Source organism: Misgurnus anguillicaudatus, chromosome 4 (assembly GCF_027580225.2).
Source record: "Misgurnus anguillicaudatus chromosome 4, ASM2758022v2, whole genome shotgun sequence".
In the NCBI taxonomy this organism is placed as follows: Eukaryota; Metazoa; Chordata; class Actinopteri; order Cypriniformes; family Cobitidae; genus Misgurnus; species Misgurnus anguillicaudatus.
Genome location: NC_073340.2, coordinates 18,175,341 through 18,197,941, shown reverse-complemented (window position 1 = coordinate 18,197,941; position 22,601 = coordinate 18,175,341). Strand labels below are relative to the sequence as shown.

Below are 22,601 nucleotides of genomic sequence, written 5' to 3'. Positions count from 1 at the left end.
CAGCTGATCTAATGTTTAATAGTTGGTCGACAATGTGTTGTTTTAATTGTTACCTAAGCAAGATGTCAGTCTTCCCCCATTGAAGTATATCGGACTTGGTCTCCTATGACTGAAATAGCTGCCCGGAGGCGTAGCCGAGTGGAATGGCTTTCCTTAAAGTGACTACTTTGTTCAAGAGTCAAGCAGAACCCTCTATATAAAACAACAAAATTGTACTGATTAATATTTAATCAATTATTTACAATACTCCCTTCAGAGTAGCATCTTTAAATAAACGTAATCTCGTTTTACTAAACTGGCGGTGCGAAGACGTCATATCTGAACGTTTGTTTACTTCCTCAGGTTTTTGCCCATGCACGCCGTTTCAATACTCCTCTGTGATAGGCTAATGGAGCTGTCACTCAAACTGTGGCGCCTAGGATGCATGCGCGGTCGTACGACGTTGAAAGGAAAAAGTTGTAAACCTGTTTTTTTCTGAAACTTATGTTAATCATACTTTTATTTGAGAGTAACTATTGATACAGTATAGAGAGAAATCGGAAAGCAATGGCAGACTGGAGAGAACATTATCATAATGAAGACGATGAGGCTGAGCAGGACGAAGAAGAATTTGAAGGTTAGCACAGCCATAGATATATGACCAAAGCTAACTACATTAATTGTTCAGCACTGTACAATAGCCTCGCTTTACGCTATTTTAAACTTATCTGAATCAAAATTAGTAAAATTAAACGTAAGTATTGTGCTTTTCAACTTGCAACCTTATAGGCGATTACAAAAACAGTGGACGCGACAGCTTGGTGTTTTTGGTGGATGCATCCAAAGAGATGTTCATTAAGGAAGAAGGTGGGGAGTCGACAAATTTTGATATGACCATGCAGGTGAATATAATATCAAATAAAATAATGCTCATTCATTTTTATTCTTCTGTGCTTTTTATAATTTAATTATTTTTAACGCATTAAAGAGGTTTTGTCTCTTGTGTCTAGTGTGTGCGTAGTGTGTACACTAGTAAGATCATAAGCAGCGACAAAGATCTGGTGGCTTTGGTTTTCTACGGGACTAAGGAGAGCAAGAACCCCAAAAACTCCTTTAAGCATGTCTACGTCTACCATGACTTGGATTCACCTGGTAGGTAACTTGTCTATGATAGCTTGCAAAAAATATAAAAATGTGTCCCATATCTTGCATACATATATTTTATGTACCCAACAATGCAGTATATCCGATGCATGCATCAATAACTAACCTCTGATTATGCATTTGTCAAAGTGGATCCATTTCATCACACATTTTATCTTCTCAGGAGCTCAACGTGTTCAGGATGTTGATAAGCTGCGGGGTGAGAAAGGAGCTCAGTTGGCTGCAGAAATCATGGGAAGTGGGGAAACTTCACTTGGAGAGGCTTTGTGGTGCTGCTCCAACCTCTACAGCGACATCAAGCTGCGACTGTCACACAAGCGCCTTATGATCTTTACTTGCAGGGACGAACCTCATGGAGGAGACGGTGCAAGAGACAAGCAGGCTCGTACAAAGGCTGGTGACCTCAAGGAGACAGGTAGAAAAACTAGAGGGGAAAATGAATAGATGTCTGTCATGAATTTGAGTTTGTAAATGCCTGTTTGCTCTTTAGGTGTGGTCATAGATTTGATGCACCTTGCAAAACCTGGAGGGTTTGATGTTTCCCTGTTCTTCTGTGATATTGTAAGCCCTCCTGAAGATGAGAGTGAGCTCGGCCTTCAACATGAGCCCAGTGGAAAACTTGAAGACTTGCAGAAAAGGGTCAGAGCGAAAGAGTTGAAGAAAAGAGCTCAAAGCAGGTAAATGCAGAGGGAATAAACAAGTACCTAGATCTTTGATATACTATTAGATTTACTACAGTGGTTGGATATGAGGAGCTCGGCTCTCGGCTCTGATTGATTTGCTTGGTGACTGAAATGTTTCGTAACAAATCTTTTTAAAGAATAATTCATTTTTGAGTCATTACTGGTCACGTTGTGTTGAATCATCGAACAATAACTGTACCTGTTTGTTTTTATTTTATTTTTAAGATTAACATTGTCTCTTGGAGATGGTGTCAATCTGGCGGTTGGGGTTTATGTGTTGGCCAGGACTGCCACCAAACCGTCTGCTGTCAAACTTTACAGAGAAACTAACGAACCTGTCCGCACTAAAACCCGTCTCTTCCACACCCACAATGGCAGCTTACTTTTACCAAGCGACACAAAGAGGGCACAGGTAAAACGTTATGTTGGGTTTACACCAACCACGTTTGAGGCGTCTAAATCGCCTCTATCGCGCCTAGTTTGCCGTTGAACAATTTGAATGCATTGGCGAAATCCGCTTCTTTTGGGAGGGGCAAGTGCTATGCGGTTGTCTGTTTGCAAGATGGCTGATGTTGATTGTGCATTTATCGAGAGAGTTAAGCCCGATGTATAGTCGTGCATATGTTCTACACCATAGCTACGTTCGTAGCCTGTGCGTAGCTCTGCGTAGCCTGACGTGCACCTCACAAAAATTTTAACAGCGCGTCAGATCTACGCGGACCGCAAGCGCTGTGATTGGTCCACCGGAACCCCTCCTGTCAGGTAAAAAAACTGCGTCATAGGTATTTCCGTTTGTGAGAGTGAAAACAAAGAAGAGCCAAGTTGAGGAGTGATTAAACTCAAACTGCATCAAAAGTCGTTGTTTATTTACTTCCATCATTGCTGTTCTTCTTAAATTATACACAAGAAGTTGCTGTTTCTTCTTCGTTTGTGGGTTAACTTGCTAAGCCTCTTCTTCTTTGGCGTTCACGCTGCTACTGTGGTAACACGCGTGGTTACTGCCTACCAGCGGTCTGCGCGTGTGTTTGCACATCGACGCGGACGACGACGCAAAAGTATAAATGAAATCTGACGCGGAACCTACGCCGTCGCAGCTACGCCGTAGGACCTACGCACAACTATAACAAGCCCTTTACCGGTTTGTATTTGGTCACCTTACTATAGGGGGAAAATAAACGGCGTGGGGTCGATAAACGTCATGTGACTCAAAAGTGAAATGTGTATTTACAACTTACCAGGTTGCCCAATGTCCTCACTGACACTCTTCCAAGCGAGGTCTCTATAGAAATAAGAACTTGTGACGTATAGCTCCGGGTGACTGCTCACGGACAAAATCAAGCATTCCTTCAGGTTGAATGATTGACTCTGGACGGGGCTGCCGCCACAGCAGCATGCATGCTCCTGATTGGTTAACGCGGTGCGAAAATCCGCCAAAGTTCAAATATTTTAACTCGGGCGTCAAATGCAAAATTCACCATTCGGGCGTACCGCGGCAAGACGCTCAATTTGCACGAACGAGGCGGAATCGTGTCTACCGTGCCGCGCTAAACGCCTCATTCGCGCCCCGAGACCTCCATACGTGCGTCAACGCGTCTTTACATTGACTTAACATTGAAATCACTCGCACTTGACGCCTCTACTGCGGCTGGTGTAAACGCAGCATTAGATCAAGACTAAACTATAAATTGCTTTAGCTCATGTTGTTTAAAAGTACCTAAATATGTTTTTCCTTTATGCTTCCTGAACCTTCTGTAGGTTTATGGGAAGAAACAGATTGTGATGGAGAAAAATGAGGTGGATGAGATTAAGAAGTTTGATGATCCAGGTTTGGTGCTGATGGGGTTTAAACCCATGGACCGCCTCAAAGTGCACCATCACATACGGCCTGCGCTCTTCATATATCCTGAGGAAGAGCAGATATCAGGCAGGTCTTCATTTGTTGATGTATTTATTATTTTGGAAACATGTTGTGCTGATTCTTACGTTTCTCTTTGGTTGACCATAGGAAGCTCCTGCATGTTCACAGCTCTGCTTTTAAAGTGCAGTGAGAAAAATGTGTTTGCACTGTGCAGATACATCCCTCGTCGTAACACTCCACCTCGTTTTGTGGCGCTGGTTCCACAAAGAGAAGAAATTGATCAAAGTCAAACCCAGTCAACACCTCCAGGTACCTGCTTGCAAAGTGTCTTACAAAATCAAGACATCATGTGACATACACATCATAATTTATTGATTATCTGTCTAGTCTCCTATGCATACAATGTTGATGGTATGTTTTAATATACCCCTATCGTGATGTTAAAGTCGTGGCAGACTCGTAAAGTGTCTTTCTTTTAGGCTTCCACGTGATTTTCCTACCCTTTGCTGATGACATACGCACTCTGGATGTCCAGGAGTGTCCCACAGCCTCTGAAGAGCAGGTAGACAAGATGAAAGAGATCGTGCATAAGCTCCGCTTCAAATACAGGTGTGTGGTCTTACTTTTCAGTCGTAGCGCATCGTTACTACAGACCATTTTTTAAATCGCATTTTTAGTCATGGAGTTTTAAATGTAAGATCTTCTGTATTTTCAGGAGTGATGCATTTGAAAACCCAGTTCTGCAACAGCACTACAGGAATCTAGAGGCGTTGGCTCTAGATATGCTTGCACCTGAGTCTATTGAGGATTTAACAAGTATTTGTAGTTCTGATTTATTTTAAAGCATTTCTTTCAAAATTTTCTTTGTCTCACATTGCTTTAACTTCTTCAGTGCCAAAAGTGGAAATGATGGATAAGCGTCTTGGCTCGCTGGCTCAAGAGTTCAAAGATTTAGTCTATCCTCCTGACTATAACCCAGAAGGAAAGCCTGCAGCTAAGCGCAAACCTGGTGAGATCATGTATTAACTCAAAACATGTCACATAAGTGCAAAGACATACAATTTTGCTCGGGTTATGGCTTTTGTTAAGGGAAAACACCACCGTTTTTCGGTGTTTTGCTATGTTCTTACCTTAACCTGGACAAATTAATACATGCCTGACGTTTTAAATGCGTGCATTTGATCTTTGTGCAGCGCGTCGTGAATGTGTTGGCATTTGGCCTGGCCCCATTCGTTCCTTGGGATCCAAGCAGCAATGAATTTGGAAGCCACCATGTTTCCATGTTTTTCCTATTTAAAGACCGTTACATGAGTAAGTATGGTGGAACAAAATAAAACGTGGCTGTTTTTTAAGCGGATAAAAAATTAGAACTATATTGTATGGCAGAAGAGCACTTTGTTTTCATCACTTCGACGTCGGGCGCAGTAATATTGACGGAAGTTTGAGCGAGAGGAGGAGTAGTCAATAGTGATGATGTTACTGTGCGCCGAGTGAAACATGGAAGTGTTTGGTGGCTTCTAAATTCATCCCTGTTTGGATCCTAAGGAATGAATGGGGCTAGGCTAAATGCTAACACGTTCACGACACGCTGTACAAAGATTAAGTGTACGCATTGGAAGAAGATAGGTATGTGTTGGTTCGTCTAGGTTGAGGTAAGAACATGGTAAAATATTGAAAAACGGTGGTGTTTTCCTTTATGTGTTACTGATATCAGAAACTTAAAACATTAAACAGAATCACAATTGAAATTGCTGTCTCTTCTTAACAATACTATTTATTTTTTGCACAGCTGATTCTGGTGGTGCAGCTGAAAAGAAGCCTAAAATTGAGATATCTGAGGAAGAGCTCAAAAACCATGTGGCAAAAGGCACCCTGGGCAAACTGACAGTGCCTGTTTTAAAAGATGCCTGCAAGCTGTTTGGAGTGCGAACAACAGGAACCAAGAAACAGGAGCTGATCGATGCTCTGACTATGAAGCTCTCTTAATGGCCTAATGTTGTTAAGGCCTTGCCCCTGTATATGAGAGGGGGTTATCATCACACCTTGATGTCATGCATACTAGTTCATGATAACAATACAAAATGTTTTTGTATGTCTGCATGTTTTAAACGGCTCCCTAATGAGTCTGTCTTGACATGTCGGACGTGATTTGGTTCAGCATTGTGATAATGTCATAATGCGTTCAATAAATGCTTGAATTTTGCAGTTAATTTTGACTGCAGTCTTGTTTCACCTTCTTTGCTTTTCTTTCTCTTTATTTTTGTCTAGGTTAGCATCAGCCAGTACTGACTACTAGCATTAATAAATTCATGACACCTAGGCAATTACATTATTAAAGACTATTATTAATATTAAAGTTTTTCTTTTGAATAAAATTGAAAATTATGTAACCTTTGTGTTCAGTCTGTAAAATCCCACAAAAATAAAATCATTTTATATAATGCAAAGAACATTCTGTGCAAATATAACCTTGATATCTTTAAGCTCATGTCAGAGATTGAAATCAATTTAAATCAAACTTAGTTGATGCATATCTCAAAATTAGATTGAGACTTTCGCCTGGATTTCACAGACAGGATCACATGTTGTCTAATGCTCTTTAGTAGATTTGCTTTTTTGTGAGAGTACATGGAGTCGACTCTGCTTCTTGCTGTTTTATGAACGACCAGGTCCAAGATATCAGGAAGCAAGTAAAATACAAATGAGAGCTGAAAGTTTAAAAGGAAAGAGTAGGCCCATGCAGAGATGATTTCCGTTGAATGCATGGGTTAATCCCTAATGCAATTTTGGTTGCTTTGTTTTGTGCAAGTTATATAATTACCGTCTGCTCCTTGTTTACTTAATATTTTATATAATTTGATTATGTCTTTAGCAGCCGGAGAAATGTGCAAATGCTGTCTGGGCAGTTCCTCTACATAAATATATAAAACTGCTGATTTAAATGTGGGTTGTTAAACAGTGCATAATCTGATAAAACCTGGAACATAGTAATCATAACTTGGAGTTACACATTAAACAGTAAATGAAACGTAAAGGGATTGTTGCCTAAAGGCTACATTTTCAAGATTACAGTAGATATATAACTAAACGTCTGTATGAACATTTTGTTTCTACAGCCAGGGCCAAATCACAAAAATATAATAAAATAAATTATTAAAAAAAATTATAAAAGCCAAAATAAAATCCCTCTTCTTAATTTCTTTACGTGGGACGACCAATGCGTGTTTGACAGCCCCATGGGATGCAACCACTGATCTATATAAATGACTGGATTGCGCATGACGTCACAACTGTGAAGCCACCGCGCCGCCATCTTGGTATACCCAAACGTTCCATTAAATCAATGGACGCGATCAGATTTTAATGATAAAACATCACTTTACTAGTCTTCGTTTTTATATCTGAAGTTACCCTGTACATTATGACAACACAAACGTCCTAAGCATGTACATAGTTATTTACTGAAAGTTGTACATTTTAGTTTTTAATCAGTAATTATACATTCATCTTCATTACGGTAATAGATCAGCAGACAGACCGCAGCATATTTAGAATTAATGACAAACGTGCTCATTCTGAAATCTAAATAAATGATCATACTTTGTACCGTATGTGCATGCAATAATTAGCTGGTTTTATGTTATCTAAACTTACAAGTTACCTAAACGTATTAAGAGAAATAACGCTGACCGTGTAGCTGAATGTCAAAAAAACTTTATTTATACCCGTGTCATTAACAGAACGCAGCAGACACACTCACCTTAACGGTTTTTTATAAATCCATTTTCCTGCCCGATTAAAGCATAAACATTGCAAATAACACCAGAATTAACCATTAATTTACGTACACACATCCTAAACATAATCTTGCGTGACTGATACACTGTAAAGCGGGTGAATTTAAAACATGATTTTGAATGGAAGTCAATGACGCCGTCTGCCGGTTGGGTATACCAAGATGGCGGCTCGAACTCTGCGCTGGCTTCACCTCACGCTGTTACGTTAAGCGTTCTATGCGCAATCCAGTCATTTATATAGATCAGTGGATGCAACCTGCCCGTGACGCAAGCCAGTGACGTTCTGCGCATGCTCACGACGAACCAGAGAGCTGCAAGCAAAAAGTACAAGAGACAAAGGGAATAAACAACTCAAGGAGTGGAGGTGAAAACATCGATCCAGGGGAACTTAGAGAAACATCCCATACTCAGATATATCACAAGTACACAATGGTATGTACGGCGAAGGAATCGAGTGAGATTTTGAAGTGTATCGTTATATATATTGCTATCAAACGAGTAGCACGTAGCAAGAGTGTCAAATTGGTAAGAATGCAGTAGCTGAGGTAAAATAACAAAATCCTAAGTGAAATATTGAGAAATGACACGTTTAGATGTTTCGCTTGGCTGAAGATACATTGTTAAACTTGTGTTGAAAGATTTAAATGTCGTTTCTGTCCGTGACCCAAGCAGTCATCTGGCAGGAAGTTTTACAGCCATTCCTAATGCAGTGATTCTGGCCACACATTCACATTAGCCTTAGTGGTTTACCTAAAGGGTTCAGGTTTGATTTCTTCAACGTTTAGTATTTAAGAAACTATATGTTTAGGCCATCATTAATGATTTATTTACATATCATTAACCCTCTTTCTGTTTCTTTCTCACTCTTTTGCAAGCTTCTCTCTGCATGACGGCAATTCTCACAGGGTTTATTGTGGCAGTTGTCCACCCTACCAGGATTCTTTATTGCTGACCCATTGTCTTCGTTCCTGATGTCATTCAAAATGGGAAGAACTGCTTCATCCTAGTGGTTATTATGGTGCTCGGCAAGTCTTGGTGCAATAAAGTGAATGCAAAACGTGGATGCAAGTGAATTTGCTACTAAGAAGATACAACAGATTCACAGACCAAACACTTTTAACCTAAAAGGTGCCCTGGCTCACCCTGTTCCCCTGTAGCTACCTCCCCTCCCCTTGCCACTCATCCCAAGCATCTGCGAGGTTGCTACGGAGATGATAGTGGTGACATAGCAGGAGCAGTGATGGGGAGCACTCCATGTTCTGGTAAGGGGAGGGGGGTAGGGGGGTTTCAGGAGCTAGGTTGTATGCCATGGAAGGTCAGCAAGCAAAAAGGAGCCGTCGGCGGACGCGGGTGCGAGCTGGAGGAAAGGCCAAATGCAGGAACGCCTCACGCATCCTCGCCAACTCCTGCCATCTATCACGAAAAGCAACATAGGGAGCTGTGCGCTCTGCACGCCCTAAACAACGTCTTCCAGGATGGAACTGCTTTTAGCAGGGATGCACTTCAGGAAATTTACCAAAGGTAAATAGGATTTTCACCAAAATTGGCTGCTTTTGGAATTTTTGTGATTATTAAATTGTTTTTAATAGGCTCTCCCCTAGCACGTTGGTGACGCCCCACAAGAAAAACATGCTGGGTAATGGCAACTATGATGTGAATGTTATCATGGCTGCTTTGCAGACTCGTGGATTTGAGGCCGTTTGGTGGGACAAGAGAAGGGACGTTTTCCTCTCGCGCTGTCTTCTGAGGCCTTTTTTTGTGGTCCAAATCTGTAAAGAGACACAGCGCACCGGGGGGAAAACAGTCCAGCCGTCTCCATTGACTTTGAATTGTGAGAGGCCGCCTCCTTGTCATTTCTGGCTTATAACAAAAAACAGAATAATGCCTAAAAGCTGCTGTGTGGCAGGGTGTACAGCTAGCAAGCCAAAAAAAACAAAAATACGTTTTTACAAGCTGTTGAGCCGTAAAACCCAGCCTTTAAGTAGGAAAAAAGTCTACGTTTTCCTCTAGTGGGCGCAGTTCTACTAATAGTAATACTATGAAAAGTTGCCTGTTTCCACTTTTGTGTCTTTAAACGCTCGTTTTTTGTGGTCGACAACTTATTAAAACTTATTTGTGGATTTTTTGGCTTGTTGGCTGTACATTGTGTCACACAGCAGCTTTTGTGCATTGTTCTGTTTTTTGTTGTGGGCCGGAGATGACAAGGAGGCGGCCTCTCGCAATACAAAGTCAATGGAGACGGATGGATTGCCCCCCCCCCCCCCCGGTGGGCATGGTTTTCAGGTTATGACGCGTTGCGCTCTGTCTCTATTTATTGCTCTAGAGGGACGTCGGCAGCATTGCGTTGCCGAATGTTACCGGTTTTATCTTAAACGTGCCATCCAATCTGCGTTGGGGGCCTTTGCGGCTGCCGCTCAAGCGGCAGCACTGGATCGGAGTTCGAGAAGTGGGAGGAGTCTACTACAACTTGGACTCAAAACTACGCAGTCCTCATCCCATTGGGACGGAAGATGAACTAAGGTAGGTGTGAAATGCCAAAGGTGATTTTTAACGTGGAGGTCCGTTTTATGTTTAGCTTTGGTTTTTATGATGTCGCAGGAAGTTCTTGCGTCACCAGCTTCGTGGGAAGAACTGTGAACTCCTGTTGGTCGTGCCGGAAGAGGTTGAGGTTCACCAGACGTGGCGGTCTGAAAACTGATGAACGTTTTGGATCAGTTTTTTCGGGGTGGTTTGTCCAGTTTATGCGTTGAAATGTTGGGTTCAATCAGTTTAAAACAAATGGAAGCACACTGGTCAGACATGGTTTACACACACGTACAGCTGGACTCTTGCCATGGAGACTAACGCAGCAAAGGACACACACAGGGATATCACAAACCTACTCAACAACACTACACTGATCTGAGATTTTGTTTGCTTTTTTGGGACGATTCTGATGCATTTTTTTTATATACGTTATTTCTTCTACTTTGTACTGTTTCTGACTTGAAACTGAGAGGTAATGGATTTATTAGTGATGTGTTTTCCCTGTGCATCACTGTCTGACGTCACCCTCTTTCCATGTGATTTCCTGTGCATCCATGTGATTGTTTGAACCGTCTGTCACACATCTAAGCCTCCTCTCTCACATGTTAAAGGTATCCGACTGTATTTTTAACACAAGGGTGCATATGTACTTATTTAGTGCATGTTATTGAAAATATATAGAGAAGGCACACAGTAGCCATTTAATGGCATATTGACAAATAAGTTCCCTGTATATTACAGTACAGCATGACATCACAGTAATTGGATGTTTGTACTAATTTATTGTATATTACAAAAATGATCAATCATTCATTTTTTTGCATTGGAAAAGATGAGCATTGGTAGAAAAGTAAAACTGCTAAAAGCTTTATACTGGAAATATGAAACGGGCTGCTGTGAGAGAGGAAGGACTCGAATCTGAAATTGGGTTGGTGTTTGGTTGATTCATCTTGACTTGAGATCGATATTGGATTTACATGGCCTTAAAATGTTTACAGGAGGAGCAGATCACACATTCAAAAGGGAACTCTAATAATGCATCTCAGGTTATCTTCAGATCCAGCTTGATTCAATTAACACCTAAACATCACTCATAAACAAAGATAAACAGGTTGTAAGTGTTTAAACAGACATTCCACATTTCCATAAACAGGGTGCTTTGTTACACAGTAGAGGTGGATAAATTCATTTGCCATGACAATCTAAATCCCCACTTCCCTTTTTAAGGGAGGTAGGGACAACATGTGCTCATGCCATTGTTTTCCATTGTTGAAATAAAATGCTTCTGATGGCACTTTATGTATTATGTAAAATGTGCTGTGACATCATTAAAGTTGTCTTTGTATGTACTAGGAAGTTGATGTATCTACTCCGTTAACGCAGACTTCCAGTTGCGAATTATGTATTCGTATTGTAACAATGTGAATAGATTTAGTATTAGTATTATTTTTAGAGTATTATAGATTGCAAAAGCAAAATATAAATGGTAAGTACATCAAAACTATAGTGGTATTGCTGTTTAATAATCCAACACGCTTCGAGTAAATCTGGTGTACGGCGCACGAGGGCGCGCTGCGCGTTGCAGATGTGTCGCAGATTTAAAAAGTCACTGTACTCATCCAGTACAAAGAGGAAATGGAGCGGCGCAAAGCATCAAATATTGACTTGTAAACAAGGCAGCGGAAGAGAGGCAATTGAGTGTCAACTGCTAGTCAAACCGCTCATGGGATTTACATTTCATGCTAACTGTAACCGAAAGCATAGAAAGACATTTTAACAAGCACTTGGTTATTTTAGGCGAACAACTTAACCGATGGAGCTGTCAGCAATCGGCGAGCAAGTGTTTGCAGTGGAGTCAATCATAAAGAAAAGAGTTAGAAAGGTAGGTGATGCGCGCGTATTTGTGTTTGTTGACAGTTCAATCTGCGCATGCTGCATATTCTAGAGGCGCGAGGACACACGTGTGTTTCTAGTCTAGTAACTTCGATGAGCATGCTTTGGGTTAGGATGGCAGTGCTTAAAGTTATAGAGACTAACGTAACGTTAGATAAAATATCCATCGGGTTACAATTAACTACTAAGGTAAAGTTTCGTCATTTAGTCACAGGATTTGTGTTTGAAAGCTGTTGGTTTTAGTGCATGCCACGATTTTATTTTTACTTGTGGCATATTGCTTATATAATCTTGCATAAAAATATGCCCGTTATAAGTGTAATGAAATATGAAAAGGAGGGGCTGATAGTTCAGCGTCATCTCATCTTAATTCTTTATGATGTCAGTGTCATTACGTCACCTTACATAAGAAAAAATATAAACTACGCAATCGGAAGAAAATACTTATCTTTTATCATTTATTTAATGTTTTAGGGACAAGTCGAGTATTTATTGAAGTGGAAGGGCTGGCCTCCAAAGTAAGTATATTCTATTAAAATAATTGTTAAATAATAAATTGCTACTATTAATATTGTTTAAAGGGGCCATGGCATGAAAATCCTTGTTTAAGTGCTATGATTGGGTCTCCAGTGCTTCTATCAACCTAGAAAATGTGAAAAAGATCAACCCAGTAACTTAGTTTTGGTAAACCATTCTCTACAAGCACATGAAAAAATAGGTCGTTGAAATTTGGCTCTCCTTATGATGTCATAAGGAGCTCTTATTATAATAATACCACCCCTTAATCTGCACTATCCAACCACAGCACTGCCATTTAGTGCAGAGAAAAGCACAATTGAGTTTTAATTGGACCATCATTGTGATCAGTGTTCGAATTTCATCAGCTCATTTGCATTTTAAATGACACATGCAAAACGGCACATTTTTGCACACACCTACAAAGTTGCAATTTTAACATGCTATAATAAATTATTTATGTGGTATTTTGAGCTAAAACTTCACATATGTACTCTGGGGACACCAAAGATTTATTTGACATCTTAAAAAAGCTTTACAATAGTATAAAACGGAATTATCTTTATGTATATAATTATGTATAAATAATAATACACATATTTCTGTGATGTATAAAGTTAAACCATTTTATATATATATATATATATATATATATATATATATATATATATATATATATATATATATATATATATATATATATATATATATATATATATTTATTTATTTATTTATTTATTTATTTATTTATTTATAACTGCATGTTTAACTTCTTAAAAATCTATATGTCATCCTTTCATCAACTTTTTTTACAATAGGTACAGCACATGGGAGCCAGAGGAGCACATCCTAGACCCTCGACTGGTTTTAGCCTATGAGGAGAAGTGAGCAAATACATAAAAATGAGGGATGCATTTGTTATTATTTTAGCCAGTGGTGTCTGAATTCATCCTGACATTTTCTTATGATTTCTAACTGCAAACAGAGAACAGAAAGACCGATCAGTGGGCTGGAAGAAAAGAGGTCCAAAACCTAAACGACTGCTTGTGCAGGTAATGATCTCCTAAATATTTCCTTGTTTTTTTTAATTAATGATGATTTCACTCCTAAAAAAGTCTTGTGTATGCCCATATGCTCTCTCTAAGAGGAACATTTACACAATGGATCTACGCAGCACACACAAAGATACAGATAATTCATCAGAACATCTGCCACTATCACTGACACGGTCAACGTTTGGTGATAAGCGTTTCCAGTCCACAGAGGAGTGTATATATCATGACTTAAGCCACCATAACAGTAAAAATACATCTGCATCTGAGGAAGAATGGGATAGAGGGGAAGAAGAAGATGATGATGATGAGGGTGTTATGGAGGAGGAGGATATAAGTCAGGAAGAAGTTAAAACTGGCTGCAGCTCTTTAAACAGTAAGTATGTTAGAGTTCGATTTTTAAGACTTGTTATTCGATAAATAGATGCTAGTATGCAAATGTGTGAATAAATAACAAAATATACTCTCTCTCTTTGTTGCAGAGCATGTCAGGACAGGAGGCTGGAGTCCAAGTGCTGAATCAGATGCAGTGACTATGTGTAACTGGAGTCCGGTTTTAGGCCCAGAGGAGGTAACGGTAACAGATGTCACTATCAACTCACTAACAGTGACATTTAGAGAGGCTTTGGTAGCAAGGGGTTTCTTCGGGACATGGGATCTGGAGATCTGATGTTGCAAAAAGACTGACAGTGGTGAGAGTAAGAGAAACTAAGTTGGTACATCTTTTATTGTTTTGCTATGTTTATTATGCCGTTGCATGACTTCCTCCAGTGTTTCAGACAGCGCTCATTTGTGCAGCAAATAACAAGTATGAAAAGTATTTTAATGTCATATATTGTACTACATTTATTTGTGCTAATGGAGCTATAACCTGCTTTTACGATTTTTGATAGCATCAGTTCAGATCACAGTACGGTTATAGCATGACAATCATCAAAGTAAGGGAAGAATCCTCCCCTTGTTTGTCACTGCACAGTTAGGTTCTGCTGTTAGCATAATGTGTGTGTGTTTATGTGTAGAAAACCGCACTTTATTTTTCCAACACTATATATGGCTAATAATGATTCATTTCTAACTGTTGCAGGGTCTGTGCAAGCATTTTTTCTCATTTGCTTAGGCACTTCCCTTAGTCATCTTGTGCATACTTTCACAAAGTGTGACTGCACCATATTGCACAGTAGTCTACTACAGTGTTCGATTTTAGCGTCGTTTATCGGTGTTATTTTAGATTAGGATAACTGAGGAGAATTGAAGACAACTTTGTTATATTTTTCTATTTTGACATGAATGTATATTTATCTTTAGACATATCAGTCTCTGGAGGCTCAGCTGTTTTATATGCTACATGCAGTAGCTGACTTCTTGTGACCTGTATTATGGTGTATGTGCGCCAAATGTCGTTGCTTTTGCTTTTCTGAATATTTGCACTTTAAATGTATTATTATACCATAAATAAATATTTGGTGTACTTGTGTTGCTTTTTTATATTTGATCAGAAATGCATGGCTCAGGGTTCCCACACCTTAGTTAACATCAAATTGTAGTACCTTTCAAGGACTTTCCAGGTCCAATACCCTCAAATTCAAGGACTAAATGTGGGGACACATTTCAAGTAAGAGCAAGGTTACACCGTGTTCCCTTTCGAGGGAACTTGCGCTGCGTCACTGTGGTGACACTTTGGTGACGCCTCCAGGGGTAAGTGCGTCTGAATGTGTATATCAAATTCAACCAGTGGTGAGGCTTAACGACAAAGACAGGGTGACGCGGGAGCCAGGAAGTATATCGTTATCTGAAATATTGCCAAAGACGGCGTTACAGGGATGTAGGAAGTATGGCAAGGGAGATGGAGCGTCTCGTTCCCTTCTCAGGGAACAAGAGTTACAGATGTAACCAGGGACGTTTTCATTTGTCAAACACAACTATGCGAAAAAGCATTTTGGTATGAATCAACATTCGCATACAGAAGATATAAGCATTTAAAGTGAACAGTTTTGCATAAAATAGATTCAAGCACTTTCAATGACCTGTATCTATAGATGTATATTTTCAAAAACTTCCCAGGGCCTTAATTTTTTCCCCCCAGATTCACAAAATATAAAGGATTTCATGGACCCGTGGGCTGTACAGATTTAACAATTTTAGGAACTTGAAGATCGCATAGCATCTCAGTAAATCAGGAGGAAACCAAATCTACAATATGAGAAGAAAACTCACACTGGAAGCAACTTATTTTTAAATGGTACAAACATTTTATTGTACAATTAAATAATTGGCAAAAATCTGACCACCATAATAACTTAAAACAAAACAAAAAACAACCAGCCAACCAAACAGTAAAAATTATGAAATCATAGCAAGTTTTTTTGCTCTTGTGTTATCAAGAGACAAGTGGTCAAAACTAACATTGGATGGTTGGTTTTCCAGTCTGTTTAAGAAGACAAAACAAAAAAATTACAGATCAAAGCAAATTTTTTCAGTTGCTATGTTTTGTACAGTGAATCATAATGTATATACTTGTATATGCACGCATAAGACATTTCCTCAAAATGCCATGATATTTCTCAGCATTCCCAAAGTGGGATGTATATGGTTATGACAGCAGTGTCATTTTGCATCAATACATCTTTGAAAAAGTGTAATTTAATATCAACTCTTATAGCTTCAAGTTTTTTTAATCTCAAAAAATAAAATTAAATATATCTATATATAAAAAAACAAGTATTGTTCTGCTTGTTTTATAAAACAACAATATTGCCACATAACCATTGATATGTGGTTATCTAGTACCCCCTGAACCTTCTAGAAAACAATTTAATGGGTAGATTATCCACTTTCCAAATTTCACAACTTGTCTCCTTCCTACTTGACTTATATGCAGGATTGAAACGATAACAGCCAATGTTGGTACACACACAAAGGCGCATTGGTGCTTTCTGACTTACACTATATTTACATATCAAAATCTGAGCCTATTCTAAGCTGCCCACAGTTCTTCAAGAGGAAACATCTGTCTCCATTAACATGTTTATACAATTTATTTTTCATTTAAAAGTCATCTTTATACAGTAAGGAAAACACTACAGATTCATGGGAAGGGTCTGGAAAGACAGTGAGGAAATATGACAGATGAAATTTTACATGTACAACTTGATTTGAGCAGTTTTCCCAGCACTCAGAAACACCTGTAGTGTCATTAGTACTTTCATGGTTTTGTTGTTGAATAGGACATAGTGAAAACACATTCATAAGGTTGAAAAACCGTGACATGCATAGGAGGACAGATGTTTCCCATGCAACAAACCATCCCAAAAACACTTGTTACCCATACACTGTCAAAACTTCACGTGACCCCCATCACCCCTTCAAGAAAAAGAAAAAAATACAAAAAGTAGAATAAGAATATAAAATTCATCCATTTATAGTCGGGTTCTATCATTAACAAAAATATACTCTTTGTGAATTGTTAGCAGTTTCGAATAGCATATGCCATAAACTGTCCAAAAAAAAAAAAAAAACTATTTGCCAACCAAAGGAGCCGAGTAATAAATAACAATGCCTGCGTTATTATAATCATTATTACATTTAGTTTAGGAATAAATTGAATAATCTTCAACAAGGATCAGACATTCTTGACGGTTTAGAGGAAAAAGAAACAAAAGTCCATTTTGTTTACTCATTTTGCTTTTTAATTCCATGCCACTTTTAAAATCTTAAAAAATATCTATAAAAAGGCAGACATCTTAACCCCAAAAATATTTCTAGTCATATACCAAGAGGAAATATTTCCCATCGTTTAACCCAAAACCCTTTGAACACAATTGGCAAAAAATATATATATTTATATATTAACAGCAATAACTTACCATTCATTTAACTTAATATGTTGACTTGCACATGTAGTATCTCCCATAGGAAGTTCAGTTCTTTTCAATTACATAAGAAAAATATTAAATAATAATAATACTATTGATGACAGCCATTGTAAATCCTAGATCTGCTACCAATCAGGACAGTTTTGCGCACTGCAACACTATATTCAATTTAATGACTTATGTTTGTCCCCATTTCTTGGTTATTAGCCAGCATGTCATTTGTCCCCTGACCGTGCAAAGTTCCCATTCCACCAAGCTGTGAAAGCATGGCACTCTGGTCTGCTCCAAAAGTTCCTTGGTCTATAGTATTAACCTGTTGCTGCTGCTGTGATGGCTGCTGCTGTTGTGGTGGTGCAACCATGCCAGTGTGGTGCTGAGGAAGATGACCCGGGTGAGGCGACCCCGTCTGGGTCTGGGGAGAGATGTGATGGGGTGATGGTTGGGGCTGCATTCGAGGAGATGGACTTGAATTTGGTGGCTGGGACTGGGGCCGAGGTGATGGCTGGGGTGAGCGGACTTGGCTGCTTAAGGAATTGGGCAATTGCTGGCCTTGCAAATGGGGCGACTGGGACATCTGTTGCTGTGGCTGCTGAGGGCTCATGGGATTGTTGTGCTGAGCAGGAGATCCTCCTCCTCGGTGTGACTGTTGTTGTTGGAGAAGCCTTTGCTGCAAAGCTTGCTGAAGCATGGCTGAGGGTTGCGAACTAACTTGAGCTGCCTGCATGTGCTGCTGCTGGAGAGGACCACCACCTCCAGGACCTCCATCAGCACCCTGCATTCCTGCCATAGCATTCTGCTGATTTTGTTTCTGATGCTGCTGCAATCTCTGTTGAAGAGCTGCTGCGACCTGCTGATGGGACATAGACCCAGAATAGTTCTGCTGCGTTCCAGGTTGGGTGCCTCCTTGTTGCTGCTGAAGACCACCAGGCTGTTGTAGAGGCATTCCAGACTGGCCAAGATAACCTAGTTGCTGGGGTGGCTGAGGATGCTGAAACTGAGCTTGAGTTCCCATATGTTGTTGTTGTTGCTGCTGTTGTTGTTGTTGATGCTGCTGTTGTTGTTGTTGCTGCTGCTGCTGCTGCTGCTGTTGATGCTGCTGTTGCAAATGCCTCCGCATCATCTCTCTGATCTGGGGGGGCATGTTAGACATGTTGCTGCCCTGATTGGACATAACACCTTGTTGATGCTGTAAAGCTGCAATCTGCTGTTGTTGCTGCAAATTGCCACCCATCATTGGCCGCTGCTGCTGTTGAAGTTGCTGCTGCTGTTGAAGTTGCTGCTGCTGTTGAAGTTGCTGCTGCTGTTGAAGTTGCTGCTGCTGTTGAAGTTGCTGCTGCTGTTGAAGTTGCTGCTGCTGTTGTTGTTGAAGTTGCTGCTGCTGCTGAAGTTGCTGCTGCTGCTGAAGTTGCTGCTGCTGCTGAAGTTGCTGCTGCTGTTGCTGAAGTTGCTGCTGCTGCAACTGATTCATTGGCATGCCAGTTCCCTGGGCCATATGCATACCCGCTTGAGCTGTCCCAGGATTTACATTCATTTGTTGGCCGTCCATGACCCCTGGACCTCCACCCGGTCCTCCTGTTGCCGCACCAGGACCTGCACCAGGCCCACCTCGACTAAGGTACCTGGGAGCCCGTTGCCTTATGAAGGTTGCCATTAGCTGAGGATTTGAACGTAATATATTCAGGACTTGTTGTTGTTGATGGGGTGAACTAGGTGACCTTAAGGTATTTAGGAGGTCCTGTAAGGTAGCCTGAGACTGGTTTCCAGTTGCAGCAGGTGTGGCCCCTCCTTGACCTTGGCCCATCATACCCATTACACCAGAATGGCCTTGCTGCTGCTGACCAACCGCTTGCTGCTGTTGCTGGGGTGCAATCATGCCTTGCAGACCCATTTGGTTCATCATACCAGGAGGTCTCTGCTGCGCAGGCATGCCAGGACCTGACCACTGCTGCTGCTGCGCCTGAAGTCCTCCATGCTGGGCCTGCTGCAGCTGCACTTGAGGGACCTGATTTTGAGGTCCTGTCTGCTGCGGCATGCCCGCTGTAATCATTCCCTGCTGCTGCTGTTCAATGTGACTGCGAGCCACTGCTGCTTGCGCTGGCATTCCCTGAGGCCCAACCATTCCAGCTCCTGGAAGGTTCATGCCCATCTGACCTTGAGTTTGAGGACCCTGATGCATGCTTTGTTGAGGCATCATTCCCTGTCCCTGGTTTCTTTGCAGAATCTTTTGCTGAGCCATTTGCCTTTGGCTCTCAGCCATTTGCTGAATCCTCATGGCAATTTCAACTGCAGCAGGTGGGGGACCAGACGGCTGATGTTGTGACATCACAGGCTGTCCTGGGTTTGACTGTTGTTGTTGAGGGAAACCACTTGGCCCCGTACCCGGCTTTCCCATTGACTGAGAAAGAGGAGAGGAGCCTGGTGGTCTCTGCGCATATGGAGGAAGGTTGCTGGCATGCTGAAGCTGCTGAACTGATGTTGGCTGTTGCTGCTGTGGTACTAATGGCTGCTGTGGGGAGTTCATCATCCCACCACCTCCAGACATTTGTTGGTACTGATGGGGCATTCCTGCCAGTTGCTGTTGCTGCTGTGAGGAAACACCTCCAACCCCAGGCTGGGGCAGAGGAGGCTGGCACTGCGGAGTCGGCGTCTGTGGGGTAGGAGGCTGAGTGCTCGGTGTTGGAGTGCTAGGAGCAGTAGTACTATTGTTCCCAGGAGACGGCAACCCACCATTACCTCCTGGAAGTTGCTGACCTGTCCTCTGCATGCTGGCCATTCTTCTACGCACCATCTGGGCCTGCTGTAACCTGTGCTGTAGCTGCTGTTGCCGCAGTTTCTGCTTGATGTTGAGGCAGAATGGCACGGGGCACTTGTTCTCTTGGCAGTGCTTTGCATGGTAACAACAGAGTGCAATGAGCTGCTTGCAGATAGGACAACCACCATTGGTTTTGCGCTTGCAGCCCTTGGTATGCTGAACCACACGTTTCATTTTCTGGCATGATGGAAGTGAGCAGTTTGCATTGCGGCATTGGCAAGCATGCACCAGGGACTGGATGCACCGCTGGATACTAAGACGACGTGAGTCTCCAGGATTTTGTGTTGAGGAAGCAGCCTGGCTGTTGCTTTCATCATCCAACCCCAGACCCAGTTTCTCCATCTTGTGCTCATGACCTTTTGCATGGTAGCAATTGATGCAGAGATCATAGTCCTGTGAAGAAGAGATTTAGAATAATGAATAAATTATTATTGTGTACTAGCCAAAAGGACAAAAATAAATGACATATCAAACTTAATATAAGATGGAGAAGCTATAACAATTGCCCAAATAGAAACAATATATGTGGTGACCATATTTTCTAATAATTCCAGGCACATAAAATGGTCACAAAATATGGATGTTCATTAGCTACACTGCGTTCTAAATTATTATGCACATGCCATTTTTGTTTATTTTTCCAATACAGTCAGTAAGATTACAAATTTTATTTTACCCTCAACACTTATATGACAATGTGAATTTTATTCTATTTAAATGAAATAAAAATAAGATACTTTAATACTTGAAAATATGCAAAATGTGCTGTTCCAAATTATTAAGCAAGTTGTAGTTCTCATACAATATAGGTATGAAAAAGGTCTAAAGAAAAAAGTGTGTATTCTCTTAAAAAAGCAAATTATTAAGTAACACTTTTTTCATAGTTTTGGGGGGTCCTGGAACTTAGGGGTTGTGTACATCAAAACTTTTAAACGCGGCTGAAAATGCCTGGACAATGCCGAATGCCAGCTGTTTTTCAGCTGAGTACCAGCTTTCTTCAGCTAAGCGCTTTGGTAGCTCTGATACGTCAGCTGTGAGACGATTGGTTGTTGTGATACTTGTCCCGCCCCACCTCCACTGTGGTTGGACGGCCGCGTGAGAACTGACATTGACGAGCGGAGCTTTTGTTCCAAAGTTGAACATTTTTCAACTCTCGACGCTCAGTGCTGAGCGCGGAAAACCTTTGTGCGCCGATTTTCAGCGCGGAAGAAAACCGCTAGCTGCTGGCTTATTAGAAAAACGCCGAGCTTCCATTGGAAACTATTGAAAGCATGCGCCGGCCGTGGGCGTAAAAGCTTTGGTGTGTCCAGCCCCTTATAGTCAGGTGTGACTTATACATCAAAATTATTTCATATGAACCAAGAGAAAGCATTACCGTCTACAGCCGCGAAAGTCCACTCTATGCTGCTCCTGCATTTATGTAATTTAATGGATTCAGTGATGTGGAATGACTTCGGGACCTTTTTGAACATGATTTGGCTTATTGTGTTAATTTAGCCTATTCAGCCTCATAGGTATGTTCTGTATGCTATTTTGTATCTTGTAAACAACCGTTTATGTTACTTTAACATGTACGGACACCTATTCAGCCTGCTGTTCTGTGTACTATTGTTTAGTTGAATAACTTGCCTTTCCAGATTAAATGTCTGTTCTTCAGCTTGGGTTTTGTGAAAAAAAATTCTAAATAAACGCGAATTAGTCCACTGCGACTTTTATGTTTTTCCTCTTCAAAACGCATTTTTGACTGATGCGACTTATACTCCGAAGCAACTTAGTCCGGAAAATACGATACTGTTGTATTATGTAAAAAGAGAAAATTGAACAGCAAGAAAATGCAACTACTTCTGACTTGAAACAAATGATGTTTGTCTATGCTGCTACACCAAAATAAATAACAAAATCCACACTGTCATATAACTGTTGAGGGTAAAATTAAATTTGCATTGGACTGTATTGGAAAAATAAACAAAAATGGCATGTGCATAATAATTTGGAACGCTTTAAACAGTATTCTTATTATTAGTATTCAATATGTGCTGAAATTTTCTGCAGTCTTAAAAAAACTTAGTAATGATTGAAATCAGGTAAACTCCTGCAGTCCTCACCTCACACACAGTGCAATGAAAGCGAGTCTCGACATGGTGCTTGCACTCATTGCAGGTATAGACAAAGCGATCCTGGCTTTGGTTGTGCAGTTCCACCAGCATGCACATAGTGCTCCATTTGGAACGTCGCATTGAAGAAAACTCCAAGTGTTTGTCCCGTGCGAGTGTTAAGAAGGCATCACGACCATCCATCAAATCACAAGCCATCAAAGGATCCGGATCAACAATGGGTGGAAGAGCATTGCAACTGGGCCCAGCGATAAGCCGAATCACAAAGAACACCTTATAAAGAAGACAAAATGGGGAAAACCATTAAAACAAAACTGTATATGTTTAGTTCTCGC

General features: G+C 40.8%; 4 protein-coding genes across 17 annotated transcripts in view; 3 read left to right on the top strand and 1 right to left on the bottom strand.

The window, feature by feature from the left end:
• The first annotated feature begins 372 nt into the window (after positions 1–372).
• Positions 373–5,892, top strand: xrcc6 (X-ray repair complementing defective repair in Chinese hamster cells 6). Of its 2 annotated transcripts, XM_055176292.2 has the most exons (12): positions 376–616; positions 769–881; positions 990–1,131; positions 1,307–1,558; positions 1,634–1,820; positions 2,052–2,238; positions 3,582–3,754; positions 3,836–3,993; positions 4,164–4,293; positions 4,400–4,500; positions 4,577–4,693; positions 5,474–5,892. In XM_055176292.2, exons 1-12 carry the CDS (start codon positions 547–549, stop codon positions 5,668–5,670), a joined length of 1,827 nt encoding a protein of 608 aa, XP_055032267.1. In that variant the 5' UTR covers positions 376–546; the 3' UTR covers positions 5,671–5,892. The 2 variants fall into 2 exon arrangements, with proteins under 2 accessions (XP_073722971.1, XP_055032267.1); XM_073866870.1 differs by having other exon boundaries at positions 373–616; positions 3,582–3,993.
• Positions 5,893–7,753: 1,861 nt separating this feature from the next.
• Positions 7,754–11,357, top strand: josd1 (Josephin domain containing 1). Its single transcript, XM_073866871.1, has 5 exons — positions 7,754–7,913; positions 8,357–9,002; positions 9,071–9,205; positions 9,813–10,001; positions 10,080–11,357. The coding sequence occupies exons 2-5, from the start codon at positions 8,722–8,724 to the stop codon at positions 10,177–10,179; spliced, it is 705 nt and encodes a 234-aa protein (XP_073722972.1). The 5' UTR covers positions 7,754–7,913; positions 8,357–8,721; the 3' UTR covers positions 10,180–11,357.
• Positions 11,358–11,509: 152 nt separating this feature from the next.
• On the top strand, positions 11,510–14,936 carry cbx7b (chromobox homolog 7b). 4 transcript variants are annotated; one of them, XM_055176295.2, is made up of 6 exons: positions 11,510–11,889; positions 12,375–12,418; positions 13,235–13,300; positions 13,402–13,468; positions 13,532–13,844; positions 13,951–14,936. In XM_055176295.2, exons 1-6 carry the CDS (start codon positions 11,821–11,823, stop codon positions 14,136–14,138), a joined length of 747 nt encoding a protein of 248 aa, XP_055032270.2. In that variant the 5' UTR covers positions 11,510–11,820; the 3' UTR covers positions 14,139–14,936. The 4 variants fall into 4 exon arrangements, with proteins under 4 accessions (XP_055032270.2, XP_055032271.2, XP_055032268.2 ...); XM_055176296.2 differs by having other exon boundaries at positions 11,525–11,889; positions 13,562–13,844; XM_055176293.2 differs by lacking the exon at positions 11,510–11,889 and adding an exon at positions 11,969–12,089.
• Positions 14,937–15,694: 758 nt separating this feature from the next.
• The window catches only part of ep300a (E1A binding protein p300 a), a 37,397-nt gene continuing 30,490 nt past the window's right edge, over positions 15,695–22,601 (bottom strand). For all 10 annotated transcript variants that reach the window (XM_073866868.1, XM_073866859.1, XM_073866863.1 and 7 more), the window contains 2 exons: positions 22,258–22,539; positions 15,695–20,545 (listed from right to left, as the gene is read on the bottom strand). In XM_073866868.1, the coding sequence (XP_073722969.1) occupies positions 17,510–20,545; positions 22,258–22,539 (3,318 nt within the window). In that variant the 3' untranslated portion in view covers positions 15,695–17,509. The remainder of the gene's footprint in view (positions 20,546–22,257; positions 22,540–22,601) is intronic.